The following is a 22,572-nucleotide window of genomic DNA, read 5'->3' as shown; positions in this document are numbered from 1 at the left end:
CCCAAGATTGCACACTTTTAATTCCAGATAAACACCAACTGATAAACATTCACATGCTTCTTACTGGTGCTTCTCTCTACAGGAGTCACTTTCAACAGGCGGCTGATGTCGAGGCCAAAAGTGTCAAAGTGGACCCAAAACGTCCCCCGGTTCTGTTTGAGGTAAGAAGTGATCTGGATGGTCTCAGGTCTTCACCAAGGCAGTTCAGATGGTTACAAATATGTATAAGGCCTGACAAAATTAAACAGTCGTACTTATCGATGAGCTGTTCAGTGGAAAAGCACTCGTACTTCAAAAACATCTATAAAAGAACTTCAGCTTTAAAGGGGCACTACGTAGATTTGGAGGAGAAATTCAAACTTTGATATTTACAATATTAATGAGGTAATAATACAAACTGTTTCCATCAGTGAATAAACCAGCTGCTCTCACAGGAAAATAAGGTTCCAGAACACTGTTTGAAGCTAGAAAGGTGGCAGGGTCCGCCACATATAAACAAAGTAAAACAGTATAGAGTGTGTTGTTCTTTAAGGTCAGTTTGTTTATTCAGTTTGTTCAGACAGAAAAACATCAGTCAGTGCATTAAAGTGAATAAAATTTCCGCTCCATAACTGCAGAGTGCTCCTTTAAAAAGATCGGTTTCAATCAGAAGTTCAGTATCAGCAGTAAGGTTCTGGTCCATCACAGTTTGGAGCTCCTCACAGAACCATGAGTCACAGCACGATGTTCTGCTCTCACAGAGAGTGTCTCTCACTTCCAGTTGAGTTAAACAGGAGCAGCACTCTGTTCAGCCGGATGGTGTTTCTGCTGATGGATCCTCAGGTTCTGCTTTCCAGCAAATCTTTTCCCACAATGCTCGCAGGCAAACGGGCGCTCTCCGGTGTGGACGCTCTGATGCGTCTTTAGGTGTCCCGACTGCGTGAAGCGCTTCCCGCACTGAGCGCAGCTGTACGGCCGCTCGCCTGTGTGAACACGCACGTGTGTCTCTAGGCTCCGGGACGACGTGAAGCACTTCCCGCAGTAGCTGCAGACGAAACGCCGGTCCCTGCAGTACCTGTTCAGATCCAGTGGGTCCAGTCTGGGTCCACCCAGACTGAGTCCTATAGGGAAGCCTGCAGCGTTCAGGTCTGACACTTTGTCCTGGAGAGAAGGCCGGTGAACGACGGGCACCATGCTCGGCCGGCCTTGATTGGTCCATGAGGAGCACAGATCCAGCTCTGTGTCAAAGGGGAGGGAGCTGGTCAGAGACACGCCCCTCTTCAGCTCAGAGGTCCCGGGCAGGGAGGCGGGGCTTCCTCCCGACCCGAGGAGGAACGACTTCCTCTTCTGGACTACAGGTGGAGCTTCACTGTCCGACTCTGAGGCCAAGTCAAACACGACACCTGAAGAGCTGCTCTGAGCGCCCCCTGCAGGGCCCGGAGACCCCAGTGCATTATGGGATTCTTGATGGTCGACCCGCTCAGACGGCCCGTCACTGTTCTGATCCCACGTCCTCATGTCGGCTGCTGAGGTGGAGATCATCATCCCTGAGGGTCCTTCCCCACTGTCATCTGCATCCGACAGCTGCACCTCCGTCCCTGCACACACACAAACCAACCGACAGCAACACACACTCCTGTCAGCATGTCTATTTTCAAATAAAGATCCTGCACTAAAAAAGAAACTGGCTGCAGGCTGTCTGGTGTTCAGTGTATGTGGCTCCAGTGATGTCACTCAGTGTCTAAGTTGCATTGTGGGTAACGTAGGCACAGAGAAAGAAAGAGAAAGGGTGATCTTTCTGGTTCTGCTGTATCCATTTTGATCACTTGTGTTGAAACCATCTTGAATGAGTTTAACAGTGGTAAAGGAGTGCGGTGACAGACCAGCGGACTGCTTTTCAGAACCTGGTGCCTACATTGCCCACAATGCATCTTAGGGCCTATGTCCACATAGCGTTATAGTGCCAGTGTCTTTTTTTCCCTTTTTTTCCCAGCGCACAAACGCATCATGTCAGTGCTCCTGAGAGCACAACCAGCATGTTCTGTGTTATAAACACTCTGTGGAGACCAAAACTGGTTGCCTGCATTACCCAGAATGCAATGCACTTTCAGAAAATGTTTGTATGGTAGTGAATGGAATTATCTGATCCCATTTCAATTGTGACATGAATCACACCAAATTCAACTTTGTCGTAATTAAAGAAAAACCTCATGTAGTTAATAACCACAGTTATGTGAGAGGAGAGCTAGTTCTGGTTCAGTTCTGTGAGAGGAGAGCTGGTTCTGATTCAGTTCTGTGAGACGAGAGCTGGTTCTGGTTCAGTTCTGTGAGAGGAGAGCTGGTTCTGGTTCAGTTCTGTGAGCTGCTAATATACAGGAGCAGCTCGACAATGTTCAAGTTAGGAGACGACGTTTCGAATGACACTGACAACACTGTCATCTTTATAAAGATGTATTTTCACGGTCTATATTTCATCAGTTTGATGACAGACTGACAAACATCATCTGTGTGATTCACACAATTCAAACAGGATCAATACTTTATCTGTCTCTTCATTCAGTACCAGACAGCAGGTGGTTCAGTAAGGTCCATGAGGGGACCTCCACTCTCTATTTGTACGAACAGAATAATTCTGTTTAATTCAGCGTGTCTTTGTTCAGCTTGGATGGATTTGTGTGTCAGTTTCCGTCTCGATATAAATGTTTGTATGAACTTTAAACTGGGTCAGATGTCCCTCTTGTGTTCACGTTACTGATTCTGATCAGTCTCACTGACCTCAGACCTACTTTCATCTTCCTGTTCTGCGGTCATGTACGGAGGTATTTCTGTGTTGTAGCCTGTTTTGTGGCTGCTGTTCCACTGAGAATGACAGGATCGTTAATGTTCTTCTCTTACCGTCTTCGTTGAGAAGCAGCTCGTCTGTGACGTCGTCGTCGTTCGCCTCCTCTTTTGCTGCCTCCGTCTTTATCAACACGACGTCCTGACTGTTCGTCTCCTCTGCAGCAGACGAGTCCTGAGAGTCAAAAAACAACGATGACGTAAAACGACCGACATCATTTGAACTTCTTTAATGAGTATGCATGTGCTGGGTCAGACTGCTCCAGTAATATTAACTAAATAATGTCGACATAGCATACAAAGTAACTACAGCCAATGTGGCTGATGCTTTTCAACATGCTGAAGAAAAGAAATACAGTAAATGAATAAATAATAAACTGGTCCACTGTATGTTACTGATGTATGTTGTTCATGTCTTTACTGAGCTGAAGACAAACCCTGGACACTTCACTCTGTCCGTGTCCTCTCACCTCTTTGGTGGCAGCGTTCAGCGCCGGCACCGCCTCTGACACGGGGACCCGTCCAGCTCGTCTGAGGTTTGTTGTTTGGTGTTTGAGTCCAACTCCAGCTGGTAAGGCACGTTCTGCAGGAACAACGACAATAACACAACGTTGGTTCCTCACAGGGGATGATGAGGGACACAACCAAGGGTCTCTGAAGCGTCTACAGTGGGTCTCAGTGATGGCAGAGGAGTCTACAGTACATTAGCTGCTGACTAATTAATGGTTTCTGTCGTTTTTGCTGGTTCTGGCGAGGATTTCCCTCTATTCGTTGTCAGTTATGATGGTAGATGAAGACTCTTTGGGTTTTGGACTGTTGCTGGTCTCAGTCTGAAGATGACATATGAGGAGAAAACATATCGAGAACCGTTTCACTTGGTAAATGTTCTCATTATTCGGAGATTATTACTATTTTAATCCAAGATCCACATCATAATTTTCCTGACATGCTGAGACACTCATTTGTTGTTCTGAGACACCTGGTCATTATTCTGTGAAGGTTTCTTATTATTTTAAGAGATTAAGTCATTGTTTTGAGAACACTGCTCCTTATAGTGGCAGGTACCTCTCACAGGAGTGGAGGAGGAGAGACCAGGTGAGACCAGGCGTTGTAGAAGTTATCACAGAGCAGTTTTAAGTTTTATCTGAATGCCGAATTCATGCTGAGACACACCAGAACCAGCTGTACTGCCCAGGTTTGTGCACACGATCGGAACATGTGCCTCGTAGCATGGAGACGTTTCATTATCAACACTTCTCAACCGGAGTTTGGTTCGGAGCGCTCTGGACGCGGAGCCTCGAGGGGTCCACTCACCGCAGGACTCCGGACACCATCACCGGTGTGATCCAGACACAGCTGCCGGACAGCCTGAGTGATTGGACCGTCTGCTGTTCGGACGGGCCCCGACACTCACCCACAGTGAAATCCATCGGCCCCCCGCCGACCGCGTCCTGCGCTCCGTAGTCCAGCACCGGGACGTTCCCCCGGTGTCCCCGGGCGATGATGGTCTCGATGAGCTCCAGCTTCCTCCTCAGCGCCTCGTTCTCCTTGTGGCTCCGGGAGATCTCGAGCTGCAGCACGGCGTAGCTGTCATCGACCAGCTCGCAGATCTCCGCCACCGCCGCTTTAGTCAGCGCCTCCATGATGGACGTCAGCTGAGAATGAAGCGCCGTGTAAGTCGTCATGTTGGTCGGACGTGAAGCGGCGACAAACACCGGGGCGAGATTCAAACGACCATCAGCGGACAGCGCGGCGCGTTCAGGGGCCGAGACCAACGTCCGGACGGCTGCTGGCGGTTAGCAGGTCCCGCTTCGCACCGAGCAGAGAGCACCCGGCCCGGACACACGGAGGGATTCTGCGGTTAACCGTTGTTGTTTGTTGTTGGTCGGTTGTCTCCTCCTCCGCGTGTCGTTCAACAACTTCCGTAATGCGCCTTTCAAAATAAAAGATCAGATTGACCCACAGGGCGCTTCCTTGCTGGAGAGCCTAGCTGCGACTTTATGTATTAATTATTAATTAAATGATGATTAATTAATCAATTTGAAATATTAATATAATTGTATTTTTAACCATCAGAAATCTCCATATTTGATGTGTGGACAATATCAGTATTTCAAATATGATCAACAATAATCTTTTATTTAAAAAGAGAACTATTTGATTTAAAACTACAAGTCAAGGAGGGGTGACAGGACCATGACTCAGAAATGTTCAGTTAGACACCAGATAAGAAAAAAACACTGTATCTTGTTCGATTGTTTATTTTTTTCTGTGACTGTAGCATTAAAGGACTCAAACCTAATTTCATTTAATACAATGTACCTTGTACTCTATATATGATATGTTGTTTCCACATATGCTAGAGAAAGAAATATGGTTGGAAAAAACGTAGTTCTTTATTCATTTCCTTATTTATTACAAAAATAAATATATATATATAAAACATCCTTCAGGTGTAACACGTTTGATCGGCAATTGTAGTTGCAGTATTCCCCACAGCACTTGAACGCAGCACCAGGTCGGTTTCTCCGGCAACGGCTGACAACAGAGAGGAAGATGGTGTACAGTGAGTTAAAGATAACTAACACCCCAAAATGGGTCCACATAAAGCTGTAGTTTGTTTCTTTGCATGTTTACTGTTGTTATTATTTCCTGTTAGTCGTGAATTATATGTTTTACTGAATATTCCAGTGACGTATAGTGTAGTTTGTAGTTTTGGAAGTTGGGTTGAGTCGCTGCTGAATGCGACTGACGTAAACGCCAGTTAACGTTACTGCTAATTAGCTAGTTGGCTAATGTTAGCTTACCAGTGAATTGCTAATGATTTTGGGCACTTTGATAACAGTTGATTTAAGTGAAAATCAAAGCGGTTGCTAATCAACATCAGTCAAAAAGTAAAAATCAAATTATTTAACATATGTACCGTCACTGAAATGCTACTATCGGAGGCTAGTTAACGTTAGCTTTCAGTGCTACTGCTGGATAAGTCTAGCTAAGCCAGGAGCTACCTGTTGTGTTAATACTTAGTGAGTGTAAAAAGTATACAGATCATTTACTTCATTAAAACTATTATAATCTTACACTGTGAAATTACTCCACTACAAAGCGAAGGATCTGTTTCCAAAACTTTGGCCTCTTTATGTAAAAGTATGTAAAATGAAGTCATACTTTTAGGTATTAAAAGCTAAGATACTGTGTTAAAATATTACTTAAGTAAGAGAGAAAACCACCCATAAAAATACATATCTGATATTAAAATTGCTGAGTGTAGTGCAGTGTAAGTGTACACTGCATGGGTTGACAGATGACAGATGATCAGACCCAACGTTCAGTTAGTTCTCTGATTAGTGTGTTTTTAACTGATAAAATACATGAATCAAAAAAAGAAGTAATAGTAATATCAATCAGAGTAATCAGTGACATCTCTGTCCTTGATGCTTCATTGTGTGTTGTTGTTCCTGCACTATAGCATTTTCTTCTTTCAAACAAGCAGCACAGGAAGCTTCAAGAATCAAAATCACAACATAACAAGTGAATGAGATTCATCCATCACACTCCAACCTTCACTGTCTGACCCGTGTGTGTGTTCTGTCCGTCCAGTCACAGAGGACATGGTCCGCCGACGGGCCGAGCACAACGAGTGTGAGATCTTCTCGCTGGAGGAAGTTTCCCTGCACCAGCAGGACATCGAGAGGATCGAGCACATCGACAGGTGGTGCAGGGACCTGAGGATCCTCTACCTGCAAAACAACCTCATCCCCAGGATAGGTGAGACAGCCTCTCAGTGAACATTTATGATCTGTGAGTTTAAAGAAGAAAAGGGGACATCTGTGTTAAAACGGTGCTAAATTTAGTTGAATAGTTTTAGATGTCTTACATTATTTTAATGTCACGCAGGTTTAAACAACAACCTTTCAACCAGTTTTATCAAAGATGATATCATAGCAAAAAGCCAGTCCAGTGTTTGTGTTTTGTAATTTGTTGAATATCCAGAGAATCTCGGTCGCCTGAAGAAGCTGGAGTATTTGAATCTGGCCTTGAACAACATTGAAGTCATTGAAAACCTTGAAGGTCAGTATGCAGAACTCAGATAGTTGATTTGAAGTTCAGGATTTTATGTGAACATTACTCACACAAGGGCCTCATGCTTTAGTGTGTAAATGATTCACTCCTGTTGATCTCTTGACATCTTCAATTGAATTAAAGCCTAATGTCATAATGAGGAGGAGCAGCAACAAATCCTTACATCTGAGAATGTATAACACATTTGGCATTTTTACTTTAAATTAGAAAATTTAAATAATTAAAATGATTACTGATTAACCTTCTGTCCATTACTAATGAAAGTTTAGAGTTCATTTATTGTGAAACTCCACAGAGGTTGTTGTGATCCATTTCAGAGAGAGTGTCAGAGTGACACGAAGCAGAGACCGGTTTAGCTGTTCTGAAGTCCAGTAAAGTACCCAGGAATGTCGAGTTTGATACAAGACAGGTGTGATGAGTGTGTGTCGTAATGAGTCGAGGTTAGATAAACTGGCTGTTCACAGCTCTGACAGACACAATGTTTGTGTGTTAACTTCCCGTCTTCAGGCTGCGAGAGCCTCCAGAAGTTGGACCTGACGGTGAACTTTGTGGGCCGTCTGAGCAGCGTACAGTCCCTGAAACACAACATCCACCTGGCGGAGCTGTTCCTGGTGGGGAACCCCTGCACTGAGTTCGAGGGCTACAGGCAGTTTGTGGTTGCTTCTCTTCCTCAGCTCAAGGTAACTCCACCTGTCCACCTCCGCCTCAGAGCAGGAAACAGCTGAGCGTCCGGCACCACCTGCCAGACAAACGGTTCTAAAAGTTCAGAGACACCATCGATGTGTTTCTCAGCAACTCCCTGCTTCACAGCTCAATTTTTGAACCTTTGACAATGTTTACATCCATCACTGCCTTTAAATCAGGGATATTCACAAGTCAGTGACGCAAATCATATTTAGACAGTTCGGATAAGCTGAGAAGTCATTTCAGCTGATGATCATGTGACAGAGGCTTTGATTCACAGATACGAGGACTTCTTGCTTATACAAAATAATAAAGATGATGATAAAGATAAGAAACTTTGTCTTTTTAAAGGATTATTTAGATACATACGACTTGACTTGCTTTTAGACTTGACTTGCTTTTAAGAGCAAATGTTAAACTGAGACTAACGCCTCAAATTCTCATGATCAAATGATGTACAATGATGTTCAGGTCCCTGCTGTGTGTCTCTGTCCTCAGTGGCTGGACGGGACGGAGATCAGCCGTTCGGAGAGGATTCGAGCCTCACAGGGGCTGGAGGAGGTAAAGAGGCAAGTCTGGGAGCAGGAGAAGGAATACCTGAAGAGGAGAGCCAGGGAGAAAGAGGAGATGCAGAGGAAGGCAGCAGGAGACGAGAAAGGAAACGAGGAGAGGAGTAAAGGCTGCGATGGCCGCCGGTACACTGACGAAAATAACACAGCGTGAGTGCAAACACAACAACTTCCTGTCACTTTACTCATCGTGGAGTCCACTGTGGGGAGTATTAAGCTGTTGTGTTGCATTCTGGGAAATGTAGGATCCCATGTTTTTTAGAGATGCACATGAGGGACTGAACATGTGGAGATCTCTGCCTGAAATCTGTTTACTCAGCAAGGAAGTTAAACTATCAAATATCAGCATCACAGTGTCAGAGTGTAAAACAGCCGACTGTTTTCATTGTCAGTTAATCAGTTCATAATTTTCTCAATTAGTGGATTAGTTTGTGGTTTATAGAATGTCAGAACATGGAGAAAAATGTTGATCGGTGTTTCCCAAAGTCCAAGATGTCTTCAAATGTCTTGTTTTGTCCACAACCCACAGAAAGTCAATTTACTGTCACAGAGTAGGAAAGAAACCAGAAAGTATTCACATTTAAGAGGCTGGGATCAGAGAATTTAGACTCTTCTCTCTGTTGTTTGGATTCTGACAACTAATTGATTAATTAATTGATAGTTCCAGTTCTAATGTTGATTGTTAAGAGTGGAGTAAAAACACATTTTCCCCTTCAAGTGTCTGAGGATCGAGTGATTCTGATGTGTTGTACAGATCATAAAGCACAATGAGGCAAATTTGTAATTTTAGTCTGTGTTAATAAAATTGACTTATCTTCCCTCTGAAATCTGGTGAATGAAAGCAGAAAGTCTTTGATAATTAAAGAACCAGGACCGGTCAACTGGACTCAGGTACAGAAAGTTTAACTGAGTGAAACTGAACGGACTTGATAAAAGTTACAGTTTCATGATAATCTCTGCTCCACTACAGCAAACCTCTTTTCTCTGTAGTCCAGTGTTGGAGGAGAACAAGGAGAACCAGGAGGTGGAGGAGAACGTGATGAGTCCGGACCTTGATGATGAGCAGCAGGAGAGGGAGTTCTGGAACACGCCATGTTCATTCACCCCCGAGTCTCGTCTGGAGGCTCACCGCCACCTCGAGGAGAAGAGGAGGGCAAAGGAGAAGTAGGTGCTCTGAGATTTTTCTGTTTGTTAAAAAAACTCATGGTTCAGTTTGAATCTGTCTGTACACCTTCAGAAGAGGTCCTGGTCTTGGTCTTGGTCTTGGTCCTGGTCTTGGTCCTGGTCCTGTTCAGCTGTTTAACCAGACTTATTAGAAGTGGGTCTGGACTGATGAAGTTCATACAGGCGTGATCTGAAAGTCTCAAAACAGCAAAAACAATAATATCATTAATTTGATTTTGTTACTATAAACATCCACTGAGCCTAACTGAACCTTATTGTTTGTCCTGCTGCTGCCACTTTGAGCAAACCTGCTGCAGAGTCTGATAAAATCTAACATTTTACACAGAGATGCATCTCAAAGTATTAAAAACTAAATTCCACTGGATCATCACTGATGCGTTTGACAAACACACAGTTTCACTTTACTGTCTGGGATTAAAATACTATAACTAAATTATGTAGAACAGTGTTTAAAATGTCAAAGATTTAAGTGGAGTTTTGTAGTTTTGACTCTGACTGCTGTGTTAAACATTTGTAGTGTACTGCACTAATTTGGCCACTGGGTGTCACTGTAACATCAGTCTTCAGCATGAGAGGACCATCTCAGATTGAGCTGATCAGTATATGCTGACCCACACACCTCATGGCCAAAAGTATGTGGACACCCACACATTCCACTAATGTATGGCTGATGAGGGAGGCTGCATGAAGGCACGCTGATGACGTGTATCGTCCTATGTTGTGTATGTCGACAGAGAAGTTACAGATGGTTTTGAGTAGCTGTTGAGCCGGAGACAGTCCATGTGGATCCAAATAAACAACTGTTCAGATTCTGATGGAGACATGGACTCAAGTCTTTGTATCTCCACCACTGTTGGTCATTAATGTCATTATGAGCTGCTGTTCCAGTTTATCCCTGAGATGTTGGATTGGGTTGAGGTCTGTGCAAGCTTCCACACTGAACTGTAAAAACATTCCTTTACTGAGCAGCTTCAACCAAATTCAATCGAGGAAATGTTGGCGAGTTACATTTCTGTAGGTTCACGTATCAATTTCATGTTGCGACACTGCTGTGTTTATATTCTGGTTAGGTTTAGGCACAATAACTTCTTGGTTACGGCGAGGACAATGTCATGTTTTGGCTTAAAATACCTGATTCTGTCGCCACAAGCATGGCTGGAAAATGTCAAGACACGATGATCATGTAAAGGGCTGTCCACATACTTTTGGCCACATACGGGTAATATACCTCAGTACCTCATTTTGCTGCACATGTGAAACCATTTTTCATGAATATCGATGCTGAAATGTGCTGAGGCTACAGGTCATCTGGTCAACAAGTGCTGCCTTCTCAGCCAATCACCAGGGGAAGAGATCAATCAGTCAGCCTCTTTATTGACCACATGAGGTGGAGGTGATTTGTTTTCAGTACAGGATGGACGAAAACATCAGTTCAACAGCAACAAACAGACATAAATATCAGGTTTTGACACAACAATTAGCGGGACAGATGAGGCTGCTTCCACAGGTGCTTCAGTCCAGGTTCATCTGTCGGGTTAATGAGAAGTTTTCAGGGTCGTTATAGCAGCAGAACACACTGTACAGAACGGCGGGTTCAGACGGTCCAAGAGGATTTTCTTCTGACGTTGTGTTTGTGACTAATGAATCAGGTGGGAGGTGCCAGTGGGCCTGAATGATGAACTGATGGTGTGTTCAGGTGAGCTGACCGTCAGGGACTGCTGTGTCAGACTACAGGAAGAGTTTGACTAGTTCTGCACAGTTTATTAAAGAATCATCAATATTGCAATAAATGCAGAATTTGCATTATAGCATTATAATGAAGGCTGTCTTGTTCTCCAGATGTAAGAACACGTGTTTGTTTGGAACAGACCCCCCCAAAATATGAAATCTTCATGATTTTAATAGTTTTTCAGAGAAAAATAAAATTGCAGTGCAAGACAATGATAATTTTCACTAATTTTAAATCATCTCATATGTAGATCACACACAGCAGGGCGGCAGCGATGAGACGAAACGAAGAGTTAAGAAGACAGAGAGCGAGACTGGAATGTGGAGAAAAGGCGTGTTAGTAGACATGCTTCTATAAAATATCAAGCGAATTTTTAGCGAACTTTTGAGTTGACAAAAAATAAAAAAATGGACTTCCGTAAACTGTGTTGAGCGAATGAACTAGGCTCCGTAAAGCATAAATTGGTCAGAGGGTAACGAGGCGACTTGGCTACATCACATGTGATGTGGAAGTGGAAGTAAACAAACCAGGACACAAATTGCAGGGAAGTCTTCAGGGAGCACTTTTGACAGGGCAAGTTGTTACTGTTCTCGCGTGTCAGCTAGCATCAGCCACGTCACATGCTGTCCAGAGACGCTGGCCATCGTTCATCTGCAGACACCCTGCAGCCTTCTGCCTGGATGTTCATATTTTTTAAATTTGCTGCTGTACTTGAGACTCTTTACCAACCCAGACTGTGGCTGTTTGACTTCTGTCTTTGTGGTGCGTTTAGGAACAGCTGGGACAAATCTTACTGATTCTGCCTTTAAGTGTAATACTCTTTGAATGATATTGATATGACGTGAGCTTCAGTTAGCTTTGACTGAACACATGTGTCTGTAGTTCTACTGGAGAAACGAATGTGTGGACTTCTGGCGCCTCTGACACTGTGAAGGTGAAACTGTGCCCGCCTGCCACACACGCTCAGACACGACGCTGATGAAAGCGACATAAAGCGTTTTCAACAAAAGTGTTTCAGGGCAAAAATGTTGCTGACATTCATGTTCTTTACGTTGTGGAGGACGGCTGCTCTGTGCGGCTGGACGGTTTGTTGTCATGGACTGTGAATTCGTGTTAAACAAGGTTGGCAGATGAAGACAGGGAACATCATCACTGATGCGAGTGCATTTTATTTATGTGTCTGCACTCGTCGGTGGGTTAAAACACAGACGGTTTGTGTGAACTGACGAGACAGGAAAGGTTGAGTGTGTGAACTGAATGCTTTGCTTCATGTGTCTGACTTTATTCCCTTACACTCGTATTAGATGCAAATAAAAGGAGGAGACGTGTTCACAGAGGTCGGCTGTGTGTTCTGCTGTATTCTCTGAGGTCAGCTCTGAGGTCAGGTCATCCTCTGGAGCTGGACCTGATGAACACATGTGACTACTGCGGAGTCAGTGACACGGGAGTTAATTCATTTTCTACCTGAGTCAGAAGCCAGATGTTAGCAGGTGTCAGTGGGTTGCGTGGACACAAACATGGGATGGTGATGTTCCTGCGTGTCTGCTGGATGAGGCAGTAACCATCTGCTAACATGTCAGCCTTAACAATGACAGGAAGTGATAATGTCTCACGGCTGTCTGACTTTTAGCTCATGGTGACGTTCTGCTGCCCCGTCTGTAAACATCGGGTCGCTGCCCGCAGCCTCCTGAACCAATCTCATGTAAGTCAGGCGTGTTTGTCGGCCAATCAGACTGTAGCATGATTCATACGGGTTGGTACTGACTTGGCAGATTATTCGTTAAAATCTAATTAATTTTCCCGCCATGCTGCTAATTAGTGCTCACCCTTAAGGTGACCCTGTTGCTGGGGTGTTAATTGGGTGTGCGTGTTGCACATCCTCTCCTCACTGTGCTTCCTTTCTCCTCTCTGACACTCACACACACCTTCTGCCTTCCTCTGTCAGTGCAGTCCTATCAGCTGGAAGGTTTCACTCTGTGAGCGCAGCCAGTGGAGCGATGCGGACACATCAACGTGCTGATTCTGTGCTATTAGTAACCCGTCAGTGACAGCTGACTCGTGACCACAAAACAAACTGCTGTGAGATAACATGTAAGAATTCTGCTTTGACTCAACTAGGCCTTTGTTTGCTGCTCACCTCCATGATCCTGAGTGTTACCAGCTATTGTTTAGACTAGAGAAATACACAGATGCACTCATACGGTGCTTCTGATTTGGTCGCCTGTCGCTATAACTTCCAGGAGAGAGTGAGGAAAGAAGTCAGAGAACGAGATCACACGTAGTGTGAACAAAATGTTTAAACGTGACCTCGGCTGTGGACATTTCTACCCACTTCACATCAGGAATGATGAACAACTGCTATGATTCCACGCAGCTTTCGTCTTCAGCAGCAAAAAACAAAACACTGTGCGTTCATATTTCCAGGCATCATAAATGTTCTTTTTACCACTTTTTATTGGTAAAAAACCCTCCTGGGATAATCTCACAGTCAACAAGTCTCACATTCCTTCATAAAGATCAAAGTCGGCCTCAACATGTTAAAAAAGAAAAATAGAAGAAAAATGCTTAAAAATCACTGATGAGGATGCAGACTCCTGTTTCCTAAAATCAGTAAAGTACTTTAACAGTCTAATTTCCACCTCAATTTTAATGTATTTACATTTTTTATAGTTTATATCCATTAAAAAGTGATGGAGCGTTTGATTTTTCTACTAACCATTGTGTGTAGTCGGCAATTTCATGATTATAACCCTTCTCTGCCGGCGTACAGCCCTCGCGACCAGACAGATGTGTGAACTTGATTCCTGCTAAAGCTGCTGCAGGGGTGAAAGTTACTCCAGTTCGTCTCCAATGGAGCCTTTGTTTTTTTAACAGCGATCAGCAGGTCTCTGACCAGTTGCCTGCATCAAATACTCATTAACACATATTCAGTTTGTTAGCTTTTATTTGTTTTGAGAGCAGTTGTTGTCAGTGAATTTCACTTAGTCGTTGTTGTGGTGAAGACCGGACAGTAACTGTGATTTAAGACCAAACCAATAAACCTGACATGTAATATATCTCCAGAATGATAAATAAACGAAGCCTCCTTCACTCCTCCAGCTCCTCTGAGACTTCAGGGTCGGTCCAGGGTTCAACTTTGTCCAAGGGCACTCTGACAGAGGAAGCAGGTTCTGTATACTGACAGTTCACAGGGGGAAAAACCTCCTGCTGGCTCTGATTATTAAAACAACAGCCCTCTGGTCACTGGACAGACTGTCCACTTCTTCTGAAGCTCAGTCTGCTTCAGGAGAGAGAAGAAACACATGAGCAGTTTTATCTCAGCTCTGTTAATCCAACTGTTTTTTTTTGCACACTTTAAATTTGTGCATAAAAATGGCAGAAAGAAACAATTGTGATTGGTAAAAATGGAAATGTTGGCATATAAAAAAAGACAAGATTCATTAAAGGCAGCAAAACCTTGATGCTGCAGAACCGGCTTCATTTCAAGCTGCTGCTGTGAAGAGCAGCGTGTTGTTCAGATCCCTTCAGACCCGTTTGCCTTCAGGACGTGATTTTTCTTTTAAAGGTGTTACTGATAACATTCACCCCCCTCCACTGAACTCACGTCACAAAACTGATGTTGTCTGAATCTTCTGCTCCCTCCAAAGTGTTTGTTATAACCAAATGCTGCTAACGTGGGCTAACATCAGGAGAGATTTCTTTTTCTACTAGCTCTGTAGATACGTTATTCAAAAAATGATTTCTCTGCATAGAAATGTTGTGAATATGACCTCGTAAAGCTTTTGTATATCTGTTCACCTGAGGGGTGGACTCGTGATTTGACTTGAGACTTGTTGCAGTTCAGTCTGGCTGTCAGTATTTCACTGCTTCAGTATTTTTAGGATTGGGAAGAAACTCAGAGATACACTTTTAAGAAGTTATTTGTTTGATTATATTTATTTTGTCAAATATGAACTCATTGAATTCATTGTCATACTTTTTGACCAGCTTATAAATCGGCCATTATATCATTATTTGACAGGTTGTAATATCTTGTCTGTACTGACGGCTGCTGCAGTATCTTGTTGGAGAAAACAGTGACTCGACTGAACTTAAAATTTACCCCCATGCTGATGGAAAGTCAGTGAAGTTTGTGTGTCCACAAAGTATCTCTGGAGCTTCACAGTAAAACTGTGTCGTAGTTTTATCCAAAACAGCTGAAGCAGCTGGAGATAAACAACTGCAAAAATAAAAGAAATGGTGCCATACAGCTCATCCAGACAACCTGAGATCCCAAACTCATCTGAAAGGAAGTTTTTTAGAATCTTTTTTAAGATGAACTCTTCACTAGAGCTGCTAAACTAAAAGTACACCCTGTTTGAAGTGGTCGCACAAGCTTGACTGCTAATCAAGGGTGTAAATAACATCTATTAAAAATGAATTTGGGGCTTCTGGAGACTTGGATTATGCTATACGCTGCATGTTATGCTGTATGGAGCCATTTTGTGCTTTGCTCAGTAGTTTTGTTAAGATTGCTGCAACTCTGTTTTACTGTGAAGCTCCAGAACTGTTCTATCGACCACAACACCTCACCTGATTTTATATCACCAGGAGGAGGAGAGGATTCATTTTCATTATTGATTGAACTCATCCTTTAACTACAGACTCTAGCTGACGTGACTTGACATGAACTGTGACTTGAGCGGCTTCAGACTTTCCTTGAGACAAGAACCAAATGACTGAAGTGTCACGTCTGCTGTTCGCCCTCCGCTCACCCTGCTGCTCTGTCACTCACTGCAGTTAGTTTTCATAACACCTCGAGCTGCAGGATCACAGATAGCTGAGCTGCGTATGATGAACACTGTAGCAGTATCCTGCTGTGTTCCTGCTCTCACCGCTGCTTAATCTCCTGCCCACAGGAGCCTTTTCACATGAACCTGAAGTATATTTCACTGTTTGTTGTCTGGCTGCTTGCATTATTTGTGTCAGATTAGTTTCATCAGCCCTCGTCTCTTCTGCTGCTGGATGTCTTTTCTGTACTCACTGAAAGGGATGTGTTATTTGTAACACTTCGTTTACCTTGTGACATAAATGTAATAGAACGTTTGTGAACCTGAAAATCCAGCCACTATAGTAAACGTGAACAGAATAAACCTGTTTTTGTGACGGTTTATTAATTCAGAGTCCTTCCTTGAAAGTAAATGGCAGTCAGAACTCGGTAAGGAGCACAGGAAACCACTTTGTATTGATAAGAAATCAGGTAATTCCCCCTGGGTAAGCTCTATTTGAAGGAAACCAGTGTGATGGCTCAGAAGCCAACCGGTGACAGTCTGCTTCTCTAATCCATATCATAAAAACATCCCAGGCCGGCATGCTGTCCAAGCAGAAAATCAGGGTGATACGGTGTTGCCGTTTTTATCGTCTCCCTGTGCGTGGCTGTCAGAGCGCGCTGACTTGATGCATGCAGTCGTGCCGTCACTGGATTGTCAAGAAAGATGAATTTCCTGCTCCTGAGGTGGATCCTGCGATAAGGTCAGCCAGGAGACGCTTCTGTGTTTAATGGCTGCTCTGTTCCTCTGAGAGGAAGGATAACACCAGACGAGCCTGCAGCCTGTAGAACTGAACCTAAAAGCACAGTGGAGCTTTAAGGTCGAATGAAGCTGACAGGCTGATGAATGGGTGCAGTTAGTTGACGTGCATGGACGAGATGGACGGGTGGAGATTTGAATAAAAGGTTCTCTACATGAGATAACGTGGTGTGTTGGATGGTTGGATGTTTTAATTAAGATATTTATAGAGTGACTCCAGATTTCGAAACAGGAATATTTCCTTGGATTAAAGATTTCTGTTGACAAAAAGTTGAATTGTTGAAAATGATTACAGAGGGGTGATTTGATCAGTCCTGAACATGTTTCTGTCTTTCTCCTCAGATGACGTCTTTCTTTCACTCTGAGGATGGAGGCCTGGTCGTCCTGTGTTCACAGTTTTGTTTGTCAGTTTGATTTATGTTGTTATTAGTTTTGGAAGGGAAGTTCTGGGTCCTATGGCCGACTGTGTGGTAGGTCCAGACCTTCCCAGTCCATTTGTCCATTTTGGCCAGGTCTTAAGTTCAACCCACAGGATCCAACAGAGGTCTTGTGTCCCCGTCTTGAAGGGTCATAGCTAAATTGGCCCACAGTGGGGCCTCCATGGAGTAGACTTGTTCTGAGATGTCCCATTATCGCTGGATTGGTTTGGGATCTGGGGAGGTCAGGTAGATGCTTTGACCTCTTCATCATGTTTCTGAGGCTTTTCTCGAGCAGTTTCTGTGGGACGTATTGTCCTGCTGTCAGGGAGCGATGTTACCATGAAGGCTGTACTTGGTCTGCACCAGCAGCTATGTGTCAATTCAGGTGCTTCATCCTGTGAAGGCCGCATTTGAAGACCGAAGGCCGTCCCATTTCAAATCCTGCTTCAAATGCGGCTGAGGAATGCAGCCTGTGTTTCCCGTGCCCTGAAGAATCCAACCGCTGCATCCTTTGCAGCCCACAGTATCCCAACATTCATTGTGCACTGATGGCGGTCAGATTTGTTTTTCCAATAGACAACTACAGACACACGGAGTGCAATAGCAGCTGGATACACTTTTAAATGTAGATACAGGGTTTCAAGTCACTCAAATAGCTAATGGTACAATAATTTAAAAAACAAGGGACCCAGATACTGTCGTAGTTGCCAGGCGACAGGAGCAGTGCCTCATGATACAAAGGTTCAAGGACATCACAAAAAACATGCACACAGCCGTGGAGATGGAGCCCAGCAAGCCAGAATGACTCGAGGATCCTCCGTGATGTAGTAACAGAGTTTGGCCACTGTGTCGATTGGCTTCAAAGCCTGGTGCCCTTCCCTTCCTCAGGGCTTGGTAGGGTCATATATAGTAAACTCCCCAGAGTATCTCATTTAACAGGGCTCTTCGTAGACTGTACTATTCGAAGGATGCAGCCGCTGGATTGAGACGCAGCTCGTGTTTTAGTTGGTGTTGCATGTCAGATGGTGTTCACGCGATCGCCGTGACTTAAAGGCTTCCCAGCAGAACGTCTGTTTGAAATGAGCTGATCAGTGTTGTTCACTTCACCCGTCAGTGGTTTTAATGTTTGGGCTGATTGGTGTCTATCACCATAATACACCACCAAACTGAGACTTTTCAGAAGGTGTAGTCTGTGGCCTGAGTGTAGTGGATCAGCACTCGTAGATCTGAGCCTTCTCTGCAGACAGAGTTGCACATGGCTTACTGAAAGCTGTCGAAACACATCGTCCTCAGCTCTAGACTCCATAGGAACCAGAGGTGGAGCTGTCACCACTGATGTCTCCATGACTCAGCAGTTTGATAGACGCCCTGTCACACCCCTCTGAAAAAGAAAGTTACAGAAGAGGTTTTTATAGAGCAGAGAGCCCCAAGTGACCTTGATGAGTCAACGGTATGTGCTTTAGGATGGAGAGGTGAGGTGGAGTGATGAAGAGGAATGAGGAGGAATAATCAACAGTCTTTATTAGTCTATATTAACTGTTTTCATTGCAGGAAAATGATTATTTAATGATCTCCCCCAGAATCCACAACTTCCCTTTTTGAAGTTTGGACTTCACATCTAGAATTCATCATTTTTGCTTTTCTTTTTGTTGTTCATGCAAAGTCCCACCAGTGTCTTATTCTTCACTGGCTTTGGAGTGAAATCTTTGCAAACATTCAGAAAACCCATTCCAGGAGTATGATTTGCAGCGTGTCGTTCATTTTAGCCTCGCACTCACTTCTGTAGAGTGTTTTGGAGCAGCACCTGGTGCTCATTAGAGCAGCTGCAGCTTAACTCATCTCAAACCAAGAAACCAAAGTAAGGAGGAAGTGTCATTATGTCACAGACTGTGATGTCTATATGGGAGATGCATGGAGAAACAATCTACAATCCAACATATCTACATCGTCTGACTTCTGAGGGAAAAATATCCCTCCAGAAAACAAAAGAACTGTGGACAGTAAGTTAACCAGCCAGATGTGCGTCTCATTCAAGCAGTACAGGAAGACATCACATTGATTTTGAATCAATGGGTCACCTGACCTGGGAGAAATTATCGATGAACTGTCTTCTGATTTACAAAAGATGATGTGACTTGAATTTATGATTACCTGCGAGTGAATAAGAATAGGTTGTTGGTTAAAACATGTTCCACTTCTGCCTCTCTGCTGTAGCATGAAGAGGACATCTGACATGGTGATCCTGCGTCCTCCTCTAACGTGGATGATCACAGTGGTAATGGAACCTTTAACCCAGCGAGTGTTAGCGCCTCGTCTAACCGCTCATCTCCAGCACACCACTTAAACTCATTAGAGGTCTCTCAGCAGCGCAGTGCTCGAATAACAACAGGAGTTTAACGTCCCTGAGCTGAGCAGATTGAAGGTTCTTCGAACACGCCGTCACAGCCCTCCTCTCTGTGGCGGGTGCACGGCTGCAGAGGTCGTGATGGCCGACCCTCCACACAGCGCTAAACATGCACCAGCCTTGACCGCCGACTCATTCCTCTGCTGCTCAGTGGGCTGAATAGATGGATGTGTGTGAAGTGAGAGTTTCCCTGCCTGTGCTCTTGTCACAGCCTGCTTCATGTGGCTCGTGGAGCGACTGCTCGTACAGCAGATGTTGATGAGAATACAGGAAATCATTTGTCTTGGAGGTGGTGGACTGGTGGCTGGAAAAACACTCTGAGTGGCTTCAGTTGTGATCCTTTTCCTGTAACCAATCATTTTGGAAAGGAAGATGAAGAAAAACCTGCCAGTGTTAGCAGCAGATCTTTATGAACACAAGATCTGTTTCAGGTGATCCAACCACTGAACCATTGAACTAGTAACCAAAATATCACCAGACTCCCTAAACAAATCACACAATTTTGAGAGTTGTTGCATAGGTAGAAACTTATGAAATCTTAGAAAAACTGCTATAGAAAAGGTTGTCTCCTACAGTAAAACCCACTATTGCACATCATCTGTTGTAACTCCCTTTATTGACCCCTGGAGGAGAGGTGGCTCTCTCCTTCACCCCACAGACCTCATAACTCTCCTACTGTCGTCTGTCAGTCCACCTTTTACACACACACGCACACACGCACACACGCACGCACACACACACACACACACACACACACACACACACACACACACACACACACACACACACACACTCATGTTTTGCTGTGTTCTCTGCAGGGAGAAAGAGAAGAAGCCGAAGGCTCCGAGGACGCTGATCACTGCTGATGGACGAGTCTTGAATGTCAACGAGCCAAAGTAAACACACACACTCAACCTGTCGTTCAAGGAAAGTTGCAGCTTTTGTTTTTTTTAGTATTTTTAAGGATAATTTAGGAGCTGGCCTGCTCAGATCACGTAAACCATCAAACACAGTTTCACTCAGTAATAACTTGCTGTCATCATCCAGGACTTATTGTGCAGTAGGTGGTTATTATGTTATATTTTAGTTCCCTTCAGTCTTGATTTAACATAAATGTTGTAGATAATGGGGTTGAATTTAGAACCTGCCCGTCAATGATACAAACAAAAACCAAAAGAGCAGAGAAATTACTTATTCTTTTGATATATATGTACTTTTATTGTTTATTTTATACCAGATACTTTAAGAATTCAACACAATTTTCATGGACGACTTTAACTTTTTCTAAAGAAATATTTGAACATGGTACACTGTTACGTGTACCAGAGTATCTCTACAGTGGGTGAGTAAAGTATCTGAGTACTTCTTCCACCTCTGGCCGGACCTCATCTCAGCAGCAGCTCATTGATCGTGCAGTGCTACAGTGTGACCAGCTGATGATTGACTGCCAGGGAAATCGACCGATCCGCTCAGCTGCAGCAGCGAATGCAGCTGCAGGCAACGTAATTGGTTTTGGTTCGTGTTCCGTTCAGCAAGAGCAACAAAACACATCCAATCAACTGCTTCAATTTTGTTTGGGTCACAGCCCAACTCTCATTCACTTCACACTTCTTCATACCTGTAGTGTTTTTTTTTTTCTGTGAGTCCCCTCGATTACCTTGTCGTGGTCAAACTGCTCAGACGGCGAGGTGCGTGAAGAGCTGCCAGGTGCTGTGTGATTGCTTTATTTGTGGCCTTCGGTTTCTGATCTCTGGTCCTGGATTGGAGTGAGCCGGAGGGGCAACCTGATATCTGCGGGCCACCCCGGTCTCCCTCCATTAGCCAGAGGTTTATATCCAGAGCAAGGCCACAGGGGTCGAGGCCTCAAAAACACGGCTGATTTCATTTGTAATCTGAGCTGAGGACACACTGAGGTCAGGAATGTATCCCTTATATGATTCACATCAGTAGACAGACAGGACGGATTGGTTCACTGCTGCCTGGGTGATAACAGTCAAAGCATCATGTCAGTCACGTTAACAGTTTTTATCGTCCTTTTCATGGATGGCCTGTAAAGTCAGACTGTAGACTGACACCACCTAAACACAGTATTTCTCATGAGAAAAGGTTTTGATTGAACTAATTTAGGAGGACGGCTGTCAGAGAGCCGTAGATCACCTGATCGTGTCAGAGTATTGAGATGTTGAAATGTTAATGAATAAACATTTCAATTTCACTCAGTTTTCAAGAATAACTAATAACTGTAAGTCTTCTAGGTGTTAAAGGAACAGTTCACCCAAGTCATCATCAAAGCTGCTGATGCAGTCGTCCACAAAACATTTCTGGAGCTTCACAGTAAAACAGAGCTGCAGCATTGTGCTCAACAACTGAAGCTGCCAGAGACAAACATTCTGCCGAATTATCTTTCAGTAGCTCCTGTTTGCAGTGATCCTGTGGATGAACAAACAGCTAGCACTGGGTAACTTTAATACTGGAGAAAACTTAGAAACATGATTTTTCTCAGTCAAGTTCTTCACATGTAAGGAGTCTCTTTGTAGCAGGAGAAAACAACCAGGGACACATGAAATGGTTGCAGCAGCAGCAGCAGCAGCAGCAGTTTTGTGTCTCTTACAGTATGTTTAAATATTTAAGGAGGACTGTTTGCAGCTCCGCAGTTTGTTATGTCTTGTTCTTCTTCTTGTGCATTTACAAGGTTGGATTTCTGTCTGACTGAAGATGAAGAAAACAACGCGATCGTGTTGGACCTGGCAGTTTACAGGTAGGAACAATGAGCTCCATCTGCCATCAGATTCTTTTACAATAGATAAAAACTGTATTAGATCTTTACTGTAGTTTATAATTGATAATCTACACATAATAGCTGTATTTAATATGTGTTCCTTTGTTTTCTGTGGCTATTTTTGGCTCAGCTGTATGTTGATGTTGATTTCCTGCTTGTATGTTTGTTGTGATTGTCAGATTTGAGGTGTACAGCGAGGGCAGACTAATCGGTGTTATACAAACTGACCTGGACCTCCGTCTTCTCTCCCCTCACAGACACATGGACACCTCCTTGATAGACGTGGATGTTCAGCCAACGTACGCCAGAGTGAACGTCAAAGGAAAGGTACACTGT

The 22,572-nt window shown here is 43.9% G+C and overlaps 2 protein-coding genes across 5 annotated transcripts in view; one reads left to right on the top strand and one right to left on the bottom strand.

Moving 5' to 3' along the window:
• Positions 1 to 518: 518 nt before the first annotated feature.
• On the bottom strand, positions 519 to 4,775 carry si:dkey-7l6.3 (zinc finger protein with KRAB and SCAN domains 1). The gene is made up of 4 exons (XM_037083008.1): positions 4,232 to 4,775; positions 3,288 to 3,400; positions 2,875 to 2,992; positions 519 to 1,577 (listed from the first exon to the last, which is right to left on the bottom strand). Exons 1-4 carry the CDS (start codon positions 4,500 to 4,502, stop codon positions 766 to 768), a joined length of 1,314 nt encoding a protein of 437 aa, XP_036938903.1. The 5' UTR covers positions 4,503 to 4,775; the 3' UTR covers positions 519 to 765.
• A 498-nt stretch (positions 4,776 to 5,273) lies between these two features.
• Positions 5,274 to 22,572, top strand: part of lrrc6 (leucine rich repeat containing 6) — a 32,183-nt gene continuing 14,884 nt past the window's right edge. For 2 of the 4 annotated variants that reach the window (XM_037082992.1, XM_037082990.1), the window contains exons 1-9: positions 5,274 to 5,383; positions 6,418 to 6,585; positions 6,811 to 6,888; positions 7,408 to 7,580; positions 8,083 to 8,303; positions 9,144 to 9,317; positions 20,276 to 20,353; positions 22,150 to 22,215; positions 22,494 to 22,563. In XM_037082992.1, the coding sequence (XP_036938887.1) occupies positions 5,374 to 5,383; positions 6,418 to 6,585; positions 6,811 to 6,888; positions 7,408 to 7,580; positions 8,083 to 8,303; positions 9,144 to 9,317; positions 20,276 to 20,353; positions 22,150 to 22,215; positions 22,494 to 22,563 (1,038 nt within the window). In that variant the 5' untranslated portion in view covers positions 5,274 to 5,373. Of the gene's footprint in view, positions 5,384 to 6,417; positions 6,586 to 6,810; positions 6,889 to 7,407; positions 7,581 to 8,082; positions 8,304 to 9,143; positions 9,318 to 20,275; positions 20,354 to 22,149; positions 22,216 to 22,415; positions 22,564 to 22,572 lie in introns of all 4 variants that reach the window. The other 2 variants (XM_037082991.1, XM_037082989.1) reach the window with 1 other exon arrangement.

Source organism: Acanthopagrus latus, chromosome 21 (genome assembly GCF_904848185.1).
Source record: "Acanthopagrus latus isolate v.2019 chromosome 21, fAcaLat1.1, whole genome shotgun sequence".
NCBI lineage: Eukaryota > Metazoa > Chordata > Actinopteri > Spariformes > Sparidae > Acanthopagrus > Acanthopagrus latus.
Note: the sequence above shows the minus strand (reverse complement) of the source record. Positions and strands in the feature narration are given on the sequence as shown.